Source organism: Hypanus sabinus, chromosome 11 (assembly GCF_030144855.1).
Source record: "Hypanus sabinus isolate sHypSab1 chromosome 11, sHypSab1.hap1, whole genome shotgun sequence".
Lineage (NCBI taxonomy): Eukaryota > Metazoa > Chordata > Chondrichthyes > Myliobatiformes > Dasyatidae > Hypanus > Hypanus sabinus.
In genome coordinates, this window is record NC_082716.1 from 21,020,223 (window position 1) to 21,035,103 (window position 14,881).

The window sequence follows — 14,881 nt, forward strand, 5'->3', positions numbered from 1 at the left end:
TCTTGTGCTAGGTTTGTGGATTTGCATTGAAGTGAATATTACTTTAGAGAATTTCAAACATGTAAATTATTAATCATCTGCTCTTTCAAATTCGAGCTGTCTGTTTATTATGGGTGAAAATCTATTTCTTGAAAGCTTTCCATTGCCTTTTATTCCCCCTTCTTCCCCAACTCCCCCCCCCGAATCTTTGCACGTTCTATTCCCTTCAGTGAATGAGTTTGACAATATTTGAATAAGATTTCCTAATCCTTCAGTTTATTAGTCCTTTTGATTTGAGAAAGTTCAAATGCACCTTTCACGTGAAATATGCATCTAGCTTTCTACAACTCATGCCTCATGGAATTCACCTGAACTAGCAAGTTTGGCAAATCTTGTTTTTTGTCCCTCCTCTATGTATCATACAAATGCAGTTAATATGAAGATTTTTTGGAGAAACTCACCCTAGTTTGTTTTCTCTAATTGGAGTCAACCAGAGAAATCCTCACTGAAGCCTACATGTTTAGCTTTCTAAACTGCGTGCATTTTTGCTACATTACTTCCTTTTTGCTGCCCTGTTTTATAGTTAAGCTACCTTGCCGTTGTTCTAGATTCTCAATAGGGCATTGCTTAGGCTGGCATTAGAAAGACCTTAAAGCCTGATGTGGGTTAGAATGCAAATTTTTTTTTTACTCACTAAAGTTTTGTCTTAGGATTCTAATATACTTAACAGTTCATATTCCATTTTCTCAGTCACAGCTGCCTGTGGTAATAAATTCCACCAATTAACCATCCTCTGAAAAAAGAAATTTCTCCCCATCTCTTTTAAATGAACACCCCTCTATCCTGAGGCTGTGCACTCTTGTCTTAGCCCATGGGGAAACATCTTTTCCACATCTCCTCTGTCTAGGTCTTTCAACACTTGAAATGTTTCAATGAGACTCTTCCCCCCCCCCCCAACTTTGTAAATTCCAACAAGTACAGACCCAGTGCCATCAAATGTTCTTCATTTGATAACTCTTTCATTCTGGAATAATCCTTGTGAAGCTACTCTGAATCCTCTCCAATGCCATCACCTCTTTCAGATAAGGAGCCAAAATCTGTTATAATACTCAAGGTGAGGCCTCATCAGTGTCTTATAAAGCCTCAACATTATATTCCTGCTCTTGTATTCTAGACCTTTTGAAATGAATACTAACATTGCACTTGTCTTCTTTGCCACTGACTCTACCTGCATGTTGACCTTTAGGATGATCTGCACAAAGACTCCCAAATCCCTTTGCATATCAGATTTTTGGATTTTTCTCCCCATTTAGAAAATAGTCTGTCCATATTTTCCAACATTGTATTGCATTTGCCACTTGCCCATTCTCCTAATCTGTCTGAGTCCTTTTGCAACCTACCTGCTTCCTCTACCTGCTACCTGCCCCTCCACCAATCTTTGTATCATCTGCAAACCTGGCATAACCTAAATCAGTGATATATAGCACAAAAAGAAGCAGACCCAACACCGACTCCTGTGAAACACCACTAGTCAGTGACAGCCAACAAAAAAAGAATCCTTTTATTCCCACTTGCTGCCTCCTACCAATCAACCAATGCTCTAACCATGCCAGCAACTTTCCTGTAATACCATGGGCTCTTGGTAAGCATCCTCATGTGTGGCACCTTGTCAAAGGCCTTCTGAAAGTCCAAATATACAACATCCACTGCATCCCCTTTATCTAATTTGTAATCTTAAAGAATTCCAACAGGTTCGTCAGCAAATTTCCCTTAAGGAAGCCATGCTGACTTTGTCCTATCTTGTCCTGTATCAACAAGTACTCCATAACCTCACCCTTATTAATTGACTCCAGCATCTTTCCACCCACTGAGGTCCAGCTAACTGGTCTATAATTTCCTTTCCGCTGCCTTCCTGTTTTCTTAAAGATTGGAGTGACATTTGCAATTTTCCAGTACTTTGGCACGATGCCAGAGTCCAATGATTTTAGTAAGATTATTGCTCATGCTTCCACATTCTCTACTGCTATTTCTTTCAGAACCCTAGGGTGCAGCTCATCTGGTCCAGGTGGCTTGTGTATCCTTAGGTTTTTCAGTTTTTTGAGCACCTTCTCCCTTGTAATAGTAACTGCACTCACTTCTCTTCCCTCGCACCCTTGAACTTATGGCACGCGGCTAGTGTCTTCCACAGTGAAGACTGGTGAAAAATACTCATTTAGTTCATCTGTCATCTCCTTGTCCCCCATTATTATTTCTCCGGCCTCATTTTCTAGCGGTCTTGTATCCACTGTCATCTCTCTTATATTTTTGCATGCAGAAGATTTTGATAATAGAGATGCTGGTATAATAGCATTTACTTATTTTATCATATCCTGTGCTACTTGAAACCAAAGACATTTGTGATCCTGAGGTTAAGTCAGTTATATTTTTCCTTCAGTTGAAAAGTTGTGGTCCAAGATGGGCTCATTTGTGAGGGATGGTAGTGAGTTTGGCTATATTCTCAAGACGTACAAAAAAGCTGGATGAACTCAGCAGGTCAGGCAGCATTCGTTGAAAGGAGCAGTCAACGTTTCGGGTCGAGACCCTTCGTCAGGACTAAAGGAGGAGGGGGCAGGGGCCCTATAAAGAAGGTGGAGGGAGGGTGGAAAACCAATCAGAAGAAAGATCAAGGGGTGGGGGAGGGGAAGCAGGGAGGGGATAGGCAGCTAGAAGAGGAGACAGAGTGAAGGTGGGATGGGGGAAAGAATTACTGGAAGTTGGAGAATTCAATGTTCATACCAAGGGGCTGGAGACTACCCAGATGGTATATGAGATGTTGTTCCACCAACCGAAGTTTGGCCTCATCATATCAGTAGAGGAGGCCATGTATGGACATATCCGAATGGGAATGTGAAGGAGAGTTGAAATGAGTGGCAACCAGGAGATCCTGTCTGTTGTGGCGGACGGAGTGTAGGTGCTCGACAACTTGCGGGTCTCACTGATGTAGAGGAGGCCGCACCGGGAGCACCGGATGCAATCGATTACCCCAACAGACTCACAAGTGAAGTGTTGCCTTAACTGGTAGGACTGTTTGAGGCCCTGAATGGTGGTAAGAGAGGAGGTGTAGGGACAGGTGTAGCACTTACGCTTGCAGGGATAAGTGCCAGGTAGGAGATCTGTGGGGAGGGACATGTAGACCAGGCAGTCGCGGAGGAAACGATCCCTGCGAAAAGCAGAGAGGGAATGATGTCCTGTGGTGGGGTCCTGTTGAAGGTGGCGGAAGTTGCGGAGGATAATATGCTGGATCCGGAGGCTGGTGGGGTGATAAGTGAGGACAAGGAGAACACGGTCCCTGTTGTGGTGACAGGAGGATGGTGAGGGCTGAACTGTGGGAAATGGAGGAGATGCAGGTGAGGGCATCATTGATGAATAGTTTTAAATGCTGCTTTTGAATAACTCCTCTGTTATTTTGATCCAGCCTTTCTGGTCCAAGAAGGAGAACTCGCACTGGTAGATCTTGGCCATTGACTTTGCAACGTTTGAAGAAAAGACGAGGCCGCACCTCTGCAAGAACATTTCAGGCACAGACATCAGAAAGTGGGAATGATGTTGAAGAAAAGGATGATTGCCAGTATGATGGACTTGATACCGAAATTATTGATGATCGAGATATGCACCTAAATCACTTAAAATCATCAATTACCAACTACTTTGGTGCTGCTGGTAGACTTGCCTGTGGTGAAAAGTATCGAATCTTGGCTCGTCGAGTGACTCTGGATGGCAAAGTTCAATACCTGGTAGAATGGGAAGGAATAACTGCATCTTGATTCTTTGTAATCAAGTTTGTTTCTGAAGCTTGCTTCATCTTGTGAACACTTGAACCTTTAAGCATGAGGTTCAGAAGGACCATAAGGTCATTCTGACTCTCCTATGTATTTCTAGTAAACTTTATTCCTATGCAACTGAGGTTTATACCCTGGAAGTGGGTAATTGAGTGTAAATGTTAATTAGCCATAATCTTCAAAATTTTCAGGAAGCATTTGCAATATTTTAGTGACTTTCCACTCAGGCTTGATCTAAGAATTTTGGTGCTACTGCTTACAACTGTGTACTTAAAACATACCTGCAGGGATTAATTGATCCGTAGGTCAGTCTGTACCAAAATGGTTATGTAATTTTTTAATATTGTCTGTAGTACTAGTAGATGTTTTCAGATTTTCAAGTGTATTGAATCCACAGGGTGAACGGAGTATTGCCTTTCGATGTAGCAGTACTGTACTTGGCAATTTGCTGTATCTTAATGATCACATTGATACCTCTGGAATTTCAGAAATGTTACCGAGGATTGTTTTTAAACTGGCAATTTTTTCCATAATGCTAGTGTAAGCAACCTGTTATTTCTATTTGTTTTTAAATGATTTGAAATGGGCATGTTTAGCCAAAGAATAAAATATTAAATTCATATCTATTAAGTAGAAGTTAGCAAGTATGTTTAACATTTACATGGAATTTTTTTTTTATCTCCCACTACCATTTCTCCCTCTTCAATTACTTGATTTTTTTTCACTCTATTCTGAAGAACAACCTTCATTTTTTCCATGTGTCGAGTTGTGTACTGGTAGTTCTCCAGTACAGTTTTGATTATGGCCTTTTTCTTTTGTTTTGGGATGTTTTCACAGTTCTTGGCAGAATTTCCTTGTGGTACTACTTGGGATATACCCACAAACTCTGAAATTGGCAGTTCTAAGATTTTAACGAATAGTAAATGGAGAGCAAATTTCTTTGTTAGGATATGTGATTTGGGTAGTGTCCCTCATGAACAAGATTTCCCTTTTTAAGGTCATGTGGTTGTGGAAGGTGCATTTGAGAACTGGTGAATTGATCCATATTTGAGGTAAGAGATATTGTACGAAGTACACTTTATTATCAATGTATAAACAATGCAGCCTTGAGATTTGACTGTTTACAGACAGCCACAAAGCAAGAAACCCAAAATAAACTTTTTTAAAAAAAAAAGACCAACAACCAGTTTGCAGAGAAGAAGAACTCACACCATGCAAACAATAAAAACAAAGCATTCAGAATGAAATAGAGTCCATAAGCCTGGAGCAGCCCATGGTCTCAGTACATTACATGGCAAATTGCCACAAGCCAAGTGGCTTGAACAGCTTTACAGCCTCTGTATGAGAGCGAGCAGAATCAGCCTGACCTTTGCCTCTAGTCTAGTCAAGGTTTAAAAAAAATTACTAGTCCTTCATAAAATTTGATAGAAGTGAAAATCTTTGGTATAGATAGATGGCGATAGGAGATGAAGTCAATTACAGATGATGAATTTCATTTAACTATTTACACCTTGACAAATGAATATCCCAAATTATAAAGTCGTGGTAGGGGAAATAGCCTTGAGGAATTGGGTGTGAGCCCTGGATATGGAGAGGATGTTTCCTATGGTGGGAGAGTCTTAAGACCAGAGGATGCAGCCTCAGAATAGAGGGGCTTCCTTTTAGAATGGAGATGAGGAATTTCTTTAGCCTGCGAGTGATGAATCTGTGTAATTCTTTGCCACAGGCAGCTATGGAGGCCGTCCTGTTGGATATTTAAGGCAGATGTTGTTAGATGCTTGATTGGTCAGGGCATTAAAGGATATGGAGAGAAGGCAGGAGATTGGGGCTCAGGAACATTGGATTAGTCATGATAAAATGGTGGAATAGGGTTGATGGGCTAAATGACCTAATTCTACACTTTTCTCTATGTTCTTACACATACTGTAGTTTAACTTCTACCTCAACCAGAATCTGAGGATTTAGGTCATCCACTTAAATGGAAATTTATCCTCAGTTTGCTTAACTTTGGATAATTGCAATACTGTTGATTCCTGGAAGCAATCTAATTGGCTGGTAATTGGCCAGGTTGAATTAAGCATGCTATTGGATGGGTGCCAGTGTTGCAGTTAAGCTCAGAGCTAAATGCACTGCTGAAACGGCAACACTTTGGACAGAGACCAAAGGATCCAAGGTAGTTAACATCTGTCTTTAACTGGGATGAATTTAATAGAGTATAAATTCATACAACACCAAAAAGCAGAAAAGCCAACCTTAAAAAAATGATTATACAGTCTGTGCACACATAGGCTTGGGAGCCTAAGACTTTTGCACCATATGGTATTTGCCAATGTGGTGTGGACAACGAGTTTGTAAATCTGGTGGGAGTTAAAGAATGTTCGTGAGGATGGAGCACTGCAGGAGGGGTGTGGGGCAGGTGGCTGTGAAGTGCCAGGGACAGGTGGTATTCACAGCCCCAAGAAACCAGGCAAGTTCATTTAATTACAATTAGTTTACTGATAATTACAGAATGTCTCTTGTGCTTCCTGCTCCCTCCCAGTCACCGTGCCCTTTTCCCATTCTTAGTCCATAAGAGACCCATATCAGAATTATTTATCATTGTTCACGTCATTAATGTTTTTTTTTGCTGCAGCAGGACAATACATACTATAGTACTGTGAAAAAGTCTTGGTCACACTAGCTATATGTATTTAAGACTTTTGCACAGTACTGTAGATGCTGATCTGAAATAATGGGTATTAATAATGTAAAGATGTATGTTAACATTTCTGGTCAATGCTGACTAGAGCCAGCCTTGTTAAGTTGTAGTGCCCAATTGCCATAATATTTAAAAAATTTTCGGTAAATTGTTCATTGTTGTTCCTTTTTCAAAATCTTACTAAGTAAGTTGGAGAGGGTCAGCAAATTTAAATTCCTCAGCATTACCATTTCAGAGAATCTGTTCAGGGTCCTGCACACAAGTGCCATTACAAAGAAAGCACAGCAGTGCCTCAACTTTCTTTGAAGCTTGAAAAGATTTGGCATGTCATCTAAAACTTTGACAAACTTTTACCGTGTCGTGCAGGTATGTTGACTGGTTGCATCACTGCCTGGTATGGAAGTAGTAATGCTCTTGTATGGAAAAGCCTACAAAAAGTAGTGGGTATGGCTCAGTTCATCGTGGCTAAACCTCCTTGCTGATGAGCATATTAATACGGAGACCTGTTGCAGGAAATCAACATCCAGGTCTTGCTTCCTCCTAGCAACAATATATACATGATATTAAGTCATTTTTCTATGGTATTGTACAGGATTGAATAAAGACCACGTTTAGATTTTAGCTGTGAAGTTGGGATTAGATTGGATTAGAACATATAGACAATTTAATTTCAATTTAATATACTGTACCATGGTCCTTTCTATATTGTGGGAGGGGGGGGGGGAATAACAATTTGGTGAAGAGCTAAGAGACTCTGATAATCCACCATCTGACCTTTTGGAAATCCTGATGGTTCCCCACGGGCTTATCAGATAATTTCCCATGGTCCCCAAAGACTTGAGGTCTGCATTTCCCCATAACTTTGTTCAGCGGAGAATCTATTATCATGTTATGTAGCATTGTATTATTAACATACTGATGGATTTTTGGACAGCAGTCTGATATCACCACAGCCTTGTGTGTTTCCATATTATTTTACTATAACTGGGTGATTTTTATTCAGATGAGAGCCTTAAAGTTTCAGTAATTTTAGGCAATTACTTAAGTGTTTTTACAGTAATGAAAACATGAATAAAAAGATTGAAAAGAAGTAGTAATGAAAACATAAATTTTATATGAAATAAGTTCAATTTAAATAATGTCAGGACACCATAAAATCTCTGGCCAGAAAACCTACAAAATATATTTAAGGATTGTAAAGCCACATCATTGTGATGCTTGATCCACTGAAGATAACTAATATTTCTCAGCAAACGACAAAATTGGAAGTGCAATTGAATTTAATTGCAGTTTGAGGATAACAAATATATTTGGAAAATCTGAAGCATACAAAACAAAACTTGTAAAACCCCAGTTCTACAAATACTTTAGAGCAGAATTTGCAGCGATCACCTACCACCTGGTACTACGTACTCCCCACCCCACCTTACTCATTTTACTTTCCAGTCCGAGAAGGCTCTCTGCCTGAAACGTGGACTGCTGATACTTGCAGCATTTTGTGTATGTGGCTTGCAAAGCTGGCAGTAAGGTTAATTGGATTGGATATTGAAAGTTTTATTAGCTGATTGGCTAATAAATGGAACTTCTGGAAATTTTCGTCCAAATCTTTATCTGTAAAGTCAACTGTCAAAATCAATCTTCTCCAAAATTAACTTCGATTAATATTTATTTTTGTTGTTTTTGACAAGTTTCTGGAAATTGCTGGGAAGTTGTCTTTTTAAAACAAACCACGAATTGAAAATTAGTATTTTGTGAATCTCAAGCCACCTATTTCTTAATGTCAATTTCACACATTTTAAAAAATTTGGTAGTGTCTGTTGTTAGCCTAATTTTGGTATGTGTATTTGTTTTTTTCCCCCCTGCAATATTTTTCTGGGCAGTGTGTCCTGTATCAATGCCCAATGAACTTGTGTTTTTTGAAATGGCAGTATATTTAAAGGCTTCTGGATTTGACCCTGGGTAGTTAATTAACGTGTGTATTAAATTATGTGAAAAGCACAGCCTAGAATACCAATTCAGAAGGGCAAACGTGCAATGTACTATATACCATCACTATCCAAACCAAGAATGTCAGTGGTAAAGTTAAAAGTATTTCTGGCACTTGTGTTTTGGATTTACAACGCTTAAATCTTATTTTACATTCACCGCCAGCAATGACGACAGGTGAAATGTGGAGAGGATTAAATAACCAGATTAATCGATAATCGGCAATTTCTTCAGTTTATATTAAATTTTGCACTCAAAAGTTCAAAGTAAATTTGTCATCGAAGTACATAGTTCACCATATACAACCTTGCCATTCCACTTTCGTTGATTCAAGTTTGGTCCGAAATTGCCACTTCGCCCATGAGATATATTTCCGGAGATCACACTTGGACCTTTTGAAACTTTACACAAGTCCTCCAGAATTTTGTTTGTTTGTGTGTGTGTGTGTAAATCATTAAATTTGAATCAAGGATAAAATTAAATACGTTATTTAGCTATTGGAAATCCTTTCTGCATAACGTCATTCCGTCTGTTTAGCTCTGAATCTTGCTGTGCAACAGTTGTGTGCGTTCCACATATTATCAACCCCACTTCAAAGGACGTTACATTTTCTTTTCCCACTCCTACTGAGCAGTAGATACAAAAAAAAACCTTAAAGTGCGTACGACCAGACTCAGGCTATTGAATGGAGTGTTTGTATCATGAGATGGACCCTACCTCACAACCTACCTTATCATAGCCCTTTACACCTTATTGTATGTATGCGTTGCACACAATGCAATACTTTATTCTGAATTGTGTCAGCACCTTTCCGTTGTACTAATCCTGTGAAGTGATCTGTTCGGATGGCATGCCAAACAAAGTGTTTTCGCTGTACCCCAGGGCACGTGGCAATGACAAACCGATTTACCATCTGTGAAATTGTCTGTCAAGCGATTTGGGGACGTGCTGACGGGCCTGCGAACAGCGCTCCCGAGACTCAATGTGTTCACCGTTCTCCATTATCCCACCAGGGAGGACAACGGCCGCTCGCCCTCCCGAGCTGGACGCAAACGCACAATTGTGTCGATTGTAGAGCGGAGTACGGTGGCCGTGAAAGCCCCGCCCCGTCCAATCAGAAACCACATCGCGCCGAGCTCAAAACGGAATCTCCAGGTGACGGGTAGCAGCATCGACAGCCCAGCGGGAAGATGGCGGCCGCAAGTCGGCCCCCCTCTCAGCTGCTGGAACCTCTATGATCACCCACCCACTTCCCGACTTACACCTACACTGTGCTGAAGGTAATGTGCCGCATTTGTAAGTCTTAGTATAAGGGGAAGTTTGATGAATATGGCCTAACTGTCTCTCATCCGTGGCTTGAGTTCTTTGGGGATAAATGTAGATTTTTAAAAATATGTATATAAATTGAGAGACTTAAGGAGTTCAAGCAACTATGCAGATTCCCCCCAAAAATCCAACAAATCCTGTTTCCAAATATTGGAAACGTTCTTAGCTGCTTCTGGCCAGGAAATCGAGCAATTCTAAAATACATATCTCTTAAATATCAAATTAATGTTCTCCGTTTATTCACTAAATCCTAAATCGCACGAAAGAAAATGTCTCCATCTGGTTGAGTTATTAAATTCCGGAAGTCTTTTTTTGTTCTCTTTTGAGTCAGACTGATTATGGTTAAATAAGGGTAGCCATGGTTACTTTTACACGGTTACGTGATTGGGAGTGATAAAGTTTGATTCACCATATACAATACTGAGATTCATTTTCTTGTGGGCATACGAAGCAAATCTATAGAATAGTTACTAAAACAGGATCAATGATGATCAACCAGAGTGTAGAAGACAACAAACCGTGAAAATGCAAATAAAAATGAATAGCAATAAATGAGATCATGAGCTAGAGTCAAGGTGAAATCATTGGTTGTGGGAACATTTCAAAAATGGGGTAAGTGAGTGTAATTATCCACTTTTATTCAAGAGCCTGATAGTTGAGTGGTAGTAACTGTTCTTGAACCCAGTAACTGTTTTCTGATGATGGCTGCTGCTTTTCTACGACAGCATTTCATATAAATGTGCTCAATGATCAGGATTTTCAGTTCAAAGGTATTGGTGTTTCCATATCAGGCCATGATGCAGCCAGTCAGTGCACTCTCCTGAATGATGTTTGCAGACTCCTGAAGATGTAGAGGTGCTGTTGTGCCTTCTTCGCAATTGCACTTACCTGCTGGTTCCAGGACAAGTCCTCTGAGAGAGTTACACCCAGGAATTTAAAGTTGCTGACCCTCTCCACTTCTTGCTCCTGAACACATTTCTCCAAATCAAAAATACCAGAACAAATAGTGATCAGAAGTTGGAAGAAAGTCACTGGGTTACAGTACCAGTATTTGGACATTTTATTACACTTTTATGGGAGCTCATACTTTAACATCACATTCTCCTTCATGTACAATTGAACATAAAGGAAATAAAGACATACATTAACGTAACACTATTTGAAGCCCTTCCCAGGATATCCCAAACAGCATCTTTTGTTTGAAGTGTAGCCACAGTTCTAATGTCTTGATGAAGGGTCTCTGCCTGAAACATTGACTCTTATATCTTTCCCATAGATGCTGCCTGGCCTGCTGAGTTCCTCCAGCATTTTATGTGTGTTGCATTATAACATAGTTACTAAGTGAGGTAGTGTGTGCACAACAATCAACCACAACCAACAAAAATGTAATCTATTTTAGAAATGTTGATTGACATAATTTCCTAGCTCCTCTTTACAGCATTATCATGGGGTCTCTATGCTCATCTACTAGATAGGACCTTGATTTAATTGAATATAAAATGAATTTTAAATCCCATGTAAAGAAAGTGACCAGAGCAGCATTTCTGCACTTAGAAATATTGCAAAGTTACATCCATTTCTGTCACATAATGATGCTAACAAACTAACTCACGCTTTTATATCAAGCAGACTAGATTTACTGCAATACACTTTTTACTGGCTCCAAAGCAATCTATTTACAAACTTCAACTCATTCAGAAATCCACTCTAGAGTCATAGAGTCACAGAAAAGTGTAGCATAGAAACAGACCCTTCAGTCCATCTAGTCTGTGCCAAACCATTTAAACTGTCTACTCATGTCAACCTGCACCAGGACCACACCCCTCCATACCCCCGCCATCCAGGTACCTATCCAAATTTTTCTTAAACGTTGAAGTCGAGCTTGCATGCACTACCTATGCTGGCAGCTTGTTCCACACTCTCACGGCACTCTGAGTGGCAATATTTCCCCTCACGTTCCCCTTAAACTTTTTCACCTTTCCCCCTTAATCCATGACATCTAGTTGTAGTTCCACCCAACCTTAGTGGTGGAAAAACTGCCCAACCCTATCTATACCCCTTATAATTTTGTATACCTCTACCAAATCTCCCTTCAATCTTCTATGTTCCAAGCATTAAAGTTGTAAGCTATTCAATTTTCCCTTGTAACTGAGGTCCTCCTGTCCCAGCAACATGTTTGTAAACTTTTAATTAAAACGTGAATGAAGGAGCCTGTCACTCCTATCCCAGCTACTCTCCATTGGCTACCTCTATCTTTTAGAATTGTTTATAAAGTTCTGTCACTTTTTTTCAAAGCTCTTAATGATCTGGCACTGGAGAACGTCACAGAATCACTTTCACTTTATAATCCTGGTCAAGCTCTTGGATCTTCTTTTGCCAGTCTCTTAAGTTTAAACATCTCTCTCAAAAAGATAATTGGCAGACTAGCTTTTTGAACTACACTTCTAAACTGTGGAATTCAATATCTAAAACTCAGTTGACACTTTTAAATGTCAGCTCAAAACCTATTTATTTACCTTGCTTTTAACTAAGATCTTCTCGTCTTCATGAATCAGAATAAACAGGTGATGTTTCAGGCCGAGGCCCTTCATCAGGACTATGTGTCCTGTTGAAGAGTCTTGACCCAAAACATCAACTCTTTATTCCAATCCATAGATGCTGCCTGACATGCCGAACTCCTCCAGCACGTTGTGTGTATTGCTGTAGATTTCCGGCATCTGCAGTACGTCTTGTGAGTGTCTTTGTGTCTTTTATTTTCATACTTATTTTTACTTTTTATTTTATTTTCATGTTTGTATTATTCCATTATAAAGTGCTTTATCCCATCGTGAAGTACTTTGAACTACATCATCTGTATGAAAGTGCTGTATAAATAATTTATTATTATTGAATTCCAGGTACTTGAAAGCAGGTGCATTAGTGAGGGCAACACTCCCTAAGTGCTGTACTGGAGTGTCAGGTTTGAATATGCAATTGAGTCCCTGAAATGGGACTTGAGCCAATATGAAACTTCTGGAACTGGATATACATGCTGCCAATTAATTTACTGCAGACATACGGTATGTTAATGGTTGCCATTCACTTAATGTGGAAACCTCTATCCCAGTAATATTAAACAGGATTGATTTCTTTGAAGTAATTCTGACCAGAGCATATCTAGGACTCGCTTCTTTCCATGACACCCAAAAGTCTGAGTATCACTGATTAGTATCTGAAAGGAGATTATAGTTGGGAGCTTAGCATCTAAGGATACACATTGTACTGAAGGGACAAGCAAAGTGGGTGGGGTGGTATATAGGTATGTGTGTGTGTATATCGCAGGGTTGTGGTGGTGGGAGATTTTCATTTCCCAAATATTGATTGGCATCTCCCCAGAGCAAGGGGTTTATATGGGATGGAGTTTGTTAAGTGTGTTCAGGAAGGTTTTCTGACAGGATATGTAGATAAGCCTACAAGAGGAGAGGCTGTACTTGATCTGGTACTGGGAGATGAATCTTGTCAGGTGTCCGGTCTCTCAGTGGGAGAACATTTTGGAGATAGTGATCACAATTCTATCTCCTTTACCGCAGCATTGGAGAAGGATAGGAACAGACAAGTTAGGAAAGTGTTTAATTGGAGTAAGGGGAAATATGAAGCTATCAGGCAGAAACTTGGAATTATAAATTGGGAGCAGATGTTGTCAGAAAAATATAGGGCAGAAATGTGTCAAATGTTCAGGGGATATTTGCGTGAAGTTCTGCATAGGTACATTCCAATGAGGCGGAAAGGATGGTAGGGTTCAGGAACCATGGTGTACAAAGGCTGTTATAAATCTAGTCAAGAAGAAAAGAAAAGCTCACAAAAGGTTCAAAAACTAGGTAATGATAGAAATCTAGACTATTATAAGGCTAACAGGAAGGAGCTTAAGAATGAAATTAGGAGAGCCAGAAAGTGCCATGAGGAGGCCTTGGTGAGCAGGATTAAGGAAAACTCCAAGGCATTCTACAAGTATGTGAAGAGCAAGATGATAAGACGTGAGAGAATAGATCCAATTAAGTGTGACAGTGGATAAGTGTGTATGGAATCGGAGGAGATAGCAGGGGCACTTAATGAATACTTTGCTTCAGTGTTTACGACGGAAAAGGACTTTGGCGATTGTAGAGATGACTTGCAGTGGACTGAAAAGCTAGAGCATATAGACATTAAGAAAGAGGATGTGCTGGAGCTTTTGGAAAGCGTCAAGTTGGACAAGTCTCCGGGACCGAATGAGATGTACCCCAAGCTACTGTGGGAGGTGAGAAAGGAGATTGCTGAGCTTCTTGCAATGATCTTTGCATTATCAGTGGAGAGAGGTTCTGGAGAATTGGAGGGTTGTAGATGTTCACTTATTCAAGAAAGGAATTTGAGATAGCCCAGGAAATTATAGGCCAGTGAGTCTTACTTCAGTGGTTAAGTTGATGGAGAAGATCCTGAGAGGCAGGATTAATGAACATTTGGACAGGCATAATATGATTAGGAATAGTCAGCATGGCTTTGTCAAAGGCAGGTTGTGCCTTATGAGCCTGATTTGAATTTTTTTGAGGATGTGACTAAACACATTGATGAAGGTAGAGTAGTAGATGTAATGTATATGGATTTCAGCAAGGCATTTGATAAGGTATCCCATGCAAGGCTTATTGAGAAAGTAAGGATCCAAGGGGACCTAGAATTGGCTTGTCCACAGAAGGCAACGAGTGGTTGTAGACGGGTCATATTCTGCATGGAGGCCGATGATCAGTGGTGTGCCTCAGGGATCTGTTCTGAGACTCTTACTCTCAGTGCTTTTTATAAACTACCTGGATGAGGAAGTGGAGATATGGGTTAGTAAATTTGCTGATGACACAAAGGTTGGAGGTGTTGTGGATAGTGTGGAGGGCTGTCAGAGGTTACAGTGGGACATCGATAGGATACAAACCTAGGCTGAGAAGTGGCTGATGGAGTTCAACCCAGATAAGTGTGAGGTGGTTCATTTTGGTAGGTCAAATATGATAGCAGAATATAATAATTAATGGTAAGACTCTTGGCAGTGTGGAGGATCAGAGGGATCTCCACCAAA

The 14,881-nt window shown here is 40.1% G+C and overlaps 2 protein-coding genes across 9 annotated transcripts in view; both read left to right on the top strand.

Annotated features, from left to right (window-relative positions):
• The window catches only part of mtf2 (metal response element binding transcription factor 2), a 42,776-nt gene extending 37,937 nt beyond the window's left edge, over positions 1 to 4,839 (top strand). The window contains exon 16 of one of the 3 annotated variants that reach the window (XR_009514692.1): positions 3,434 to 3,450. Coding sequence is in view for 2 of the 3 variants with exons in the window: in XM_059983900.1 (XP_059839883.1) it covers positions 3,434 to 3,782 (349 nt within the window). In the remaining variant the exon portion in view is untranslated. Of the gene's footprint in view, positions 1 to 3,433 lie in introns of all 3 variants that reach the window. The other 2 variants (XM_059983900.1, XM_059983901.1) reach the window with 2 other exon arrangements.
• Positions 4,840 to 9,628: 4,789 nt separating this feature from the next.
• Positions 9,629 to 14,881, top strand: part of ccdc18 (coiled-coil domain containing 18) — a 124,454-nt gene continuing 119,201 nt past the window's right edge. For 4 of the 6 annotated variants that reach the window (XM_059983902.1, XM_059983905.1, XM_059983903.1 and 1 more), the window contains exons 1-2: positions 9,629 to 9,761; positions 12,705 to 12,866. The gene's annotated coding sequence lies outside the window, so the exon portion shown is untranslated. The remainder of the gene's footprint in view (positions 9,762 to 12,704; positions 12,867 to 14,881) is intronic. The other 2 variants (XM_059983904.1, XM_059983906.1) reach the window with 1 other exon arrangement.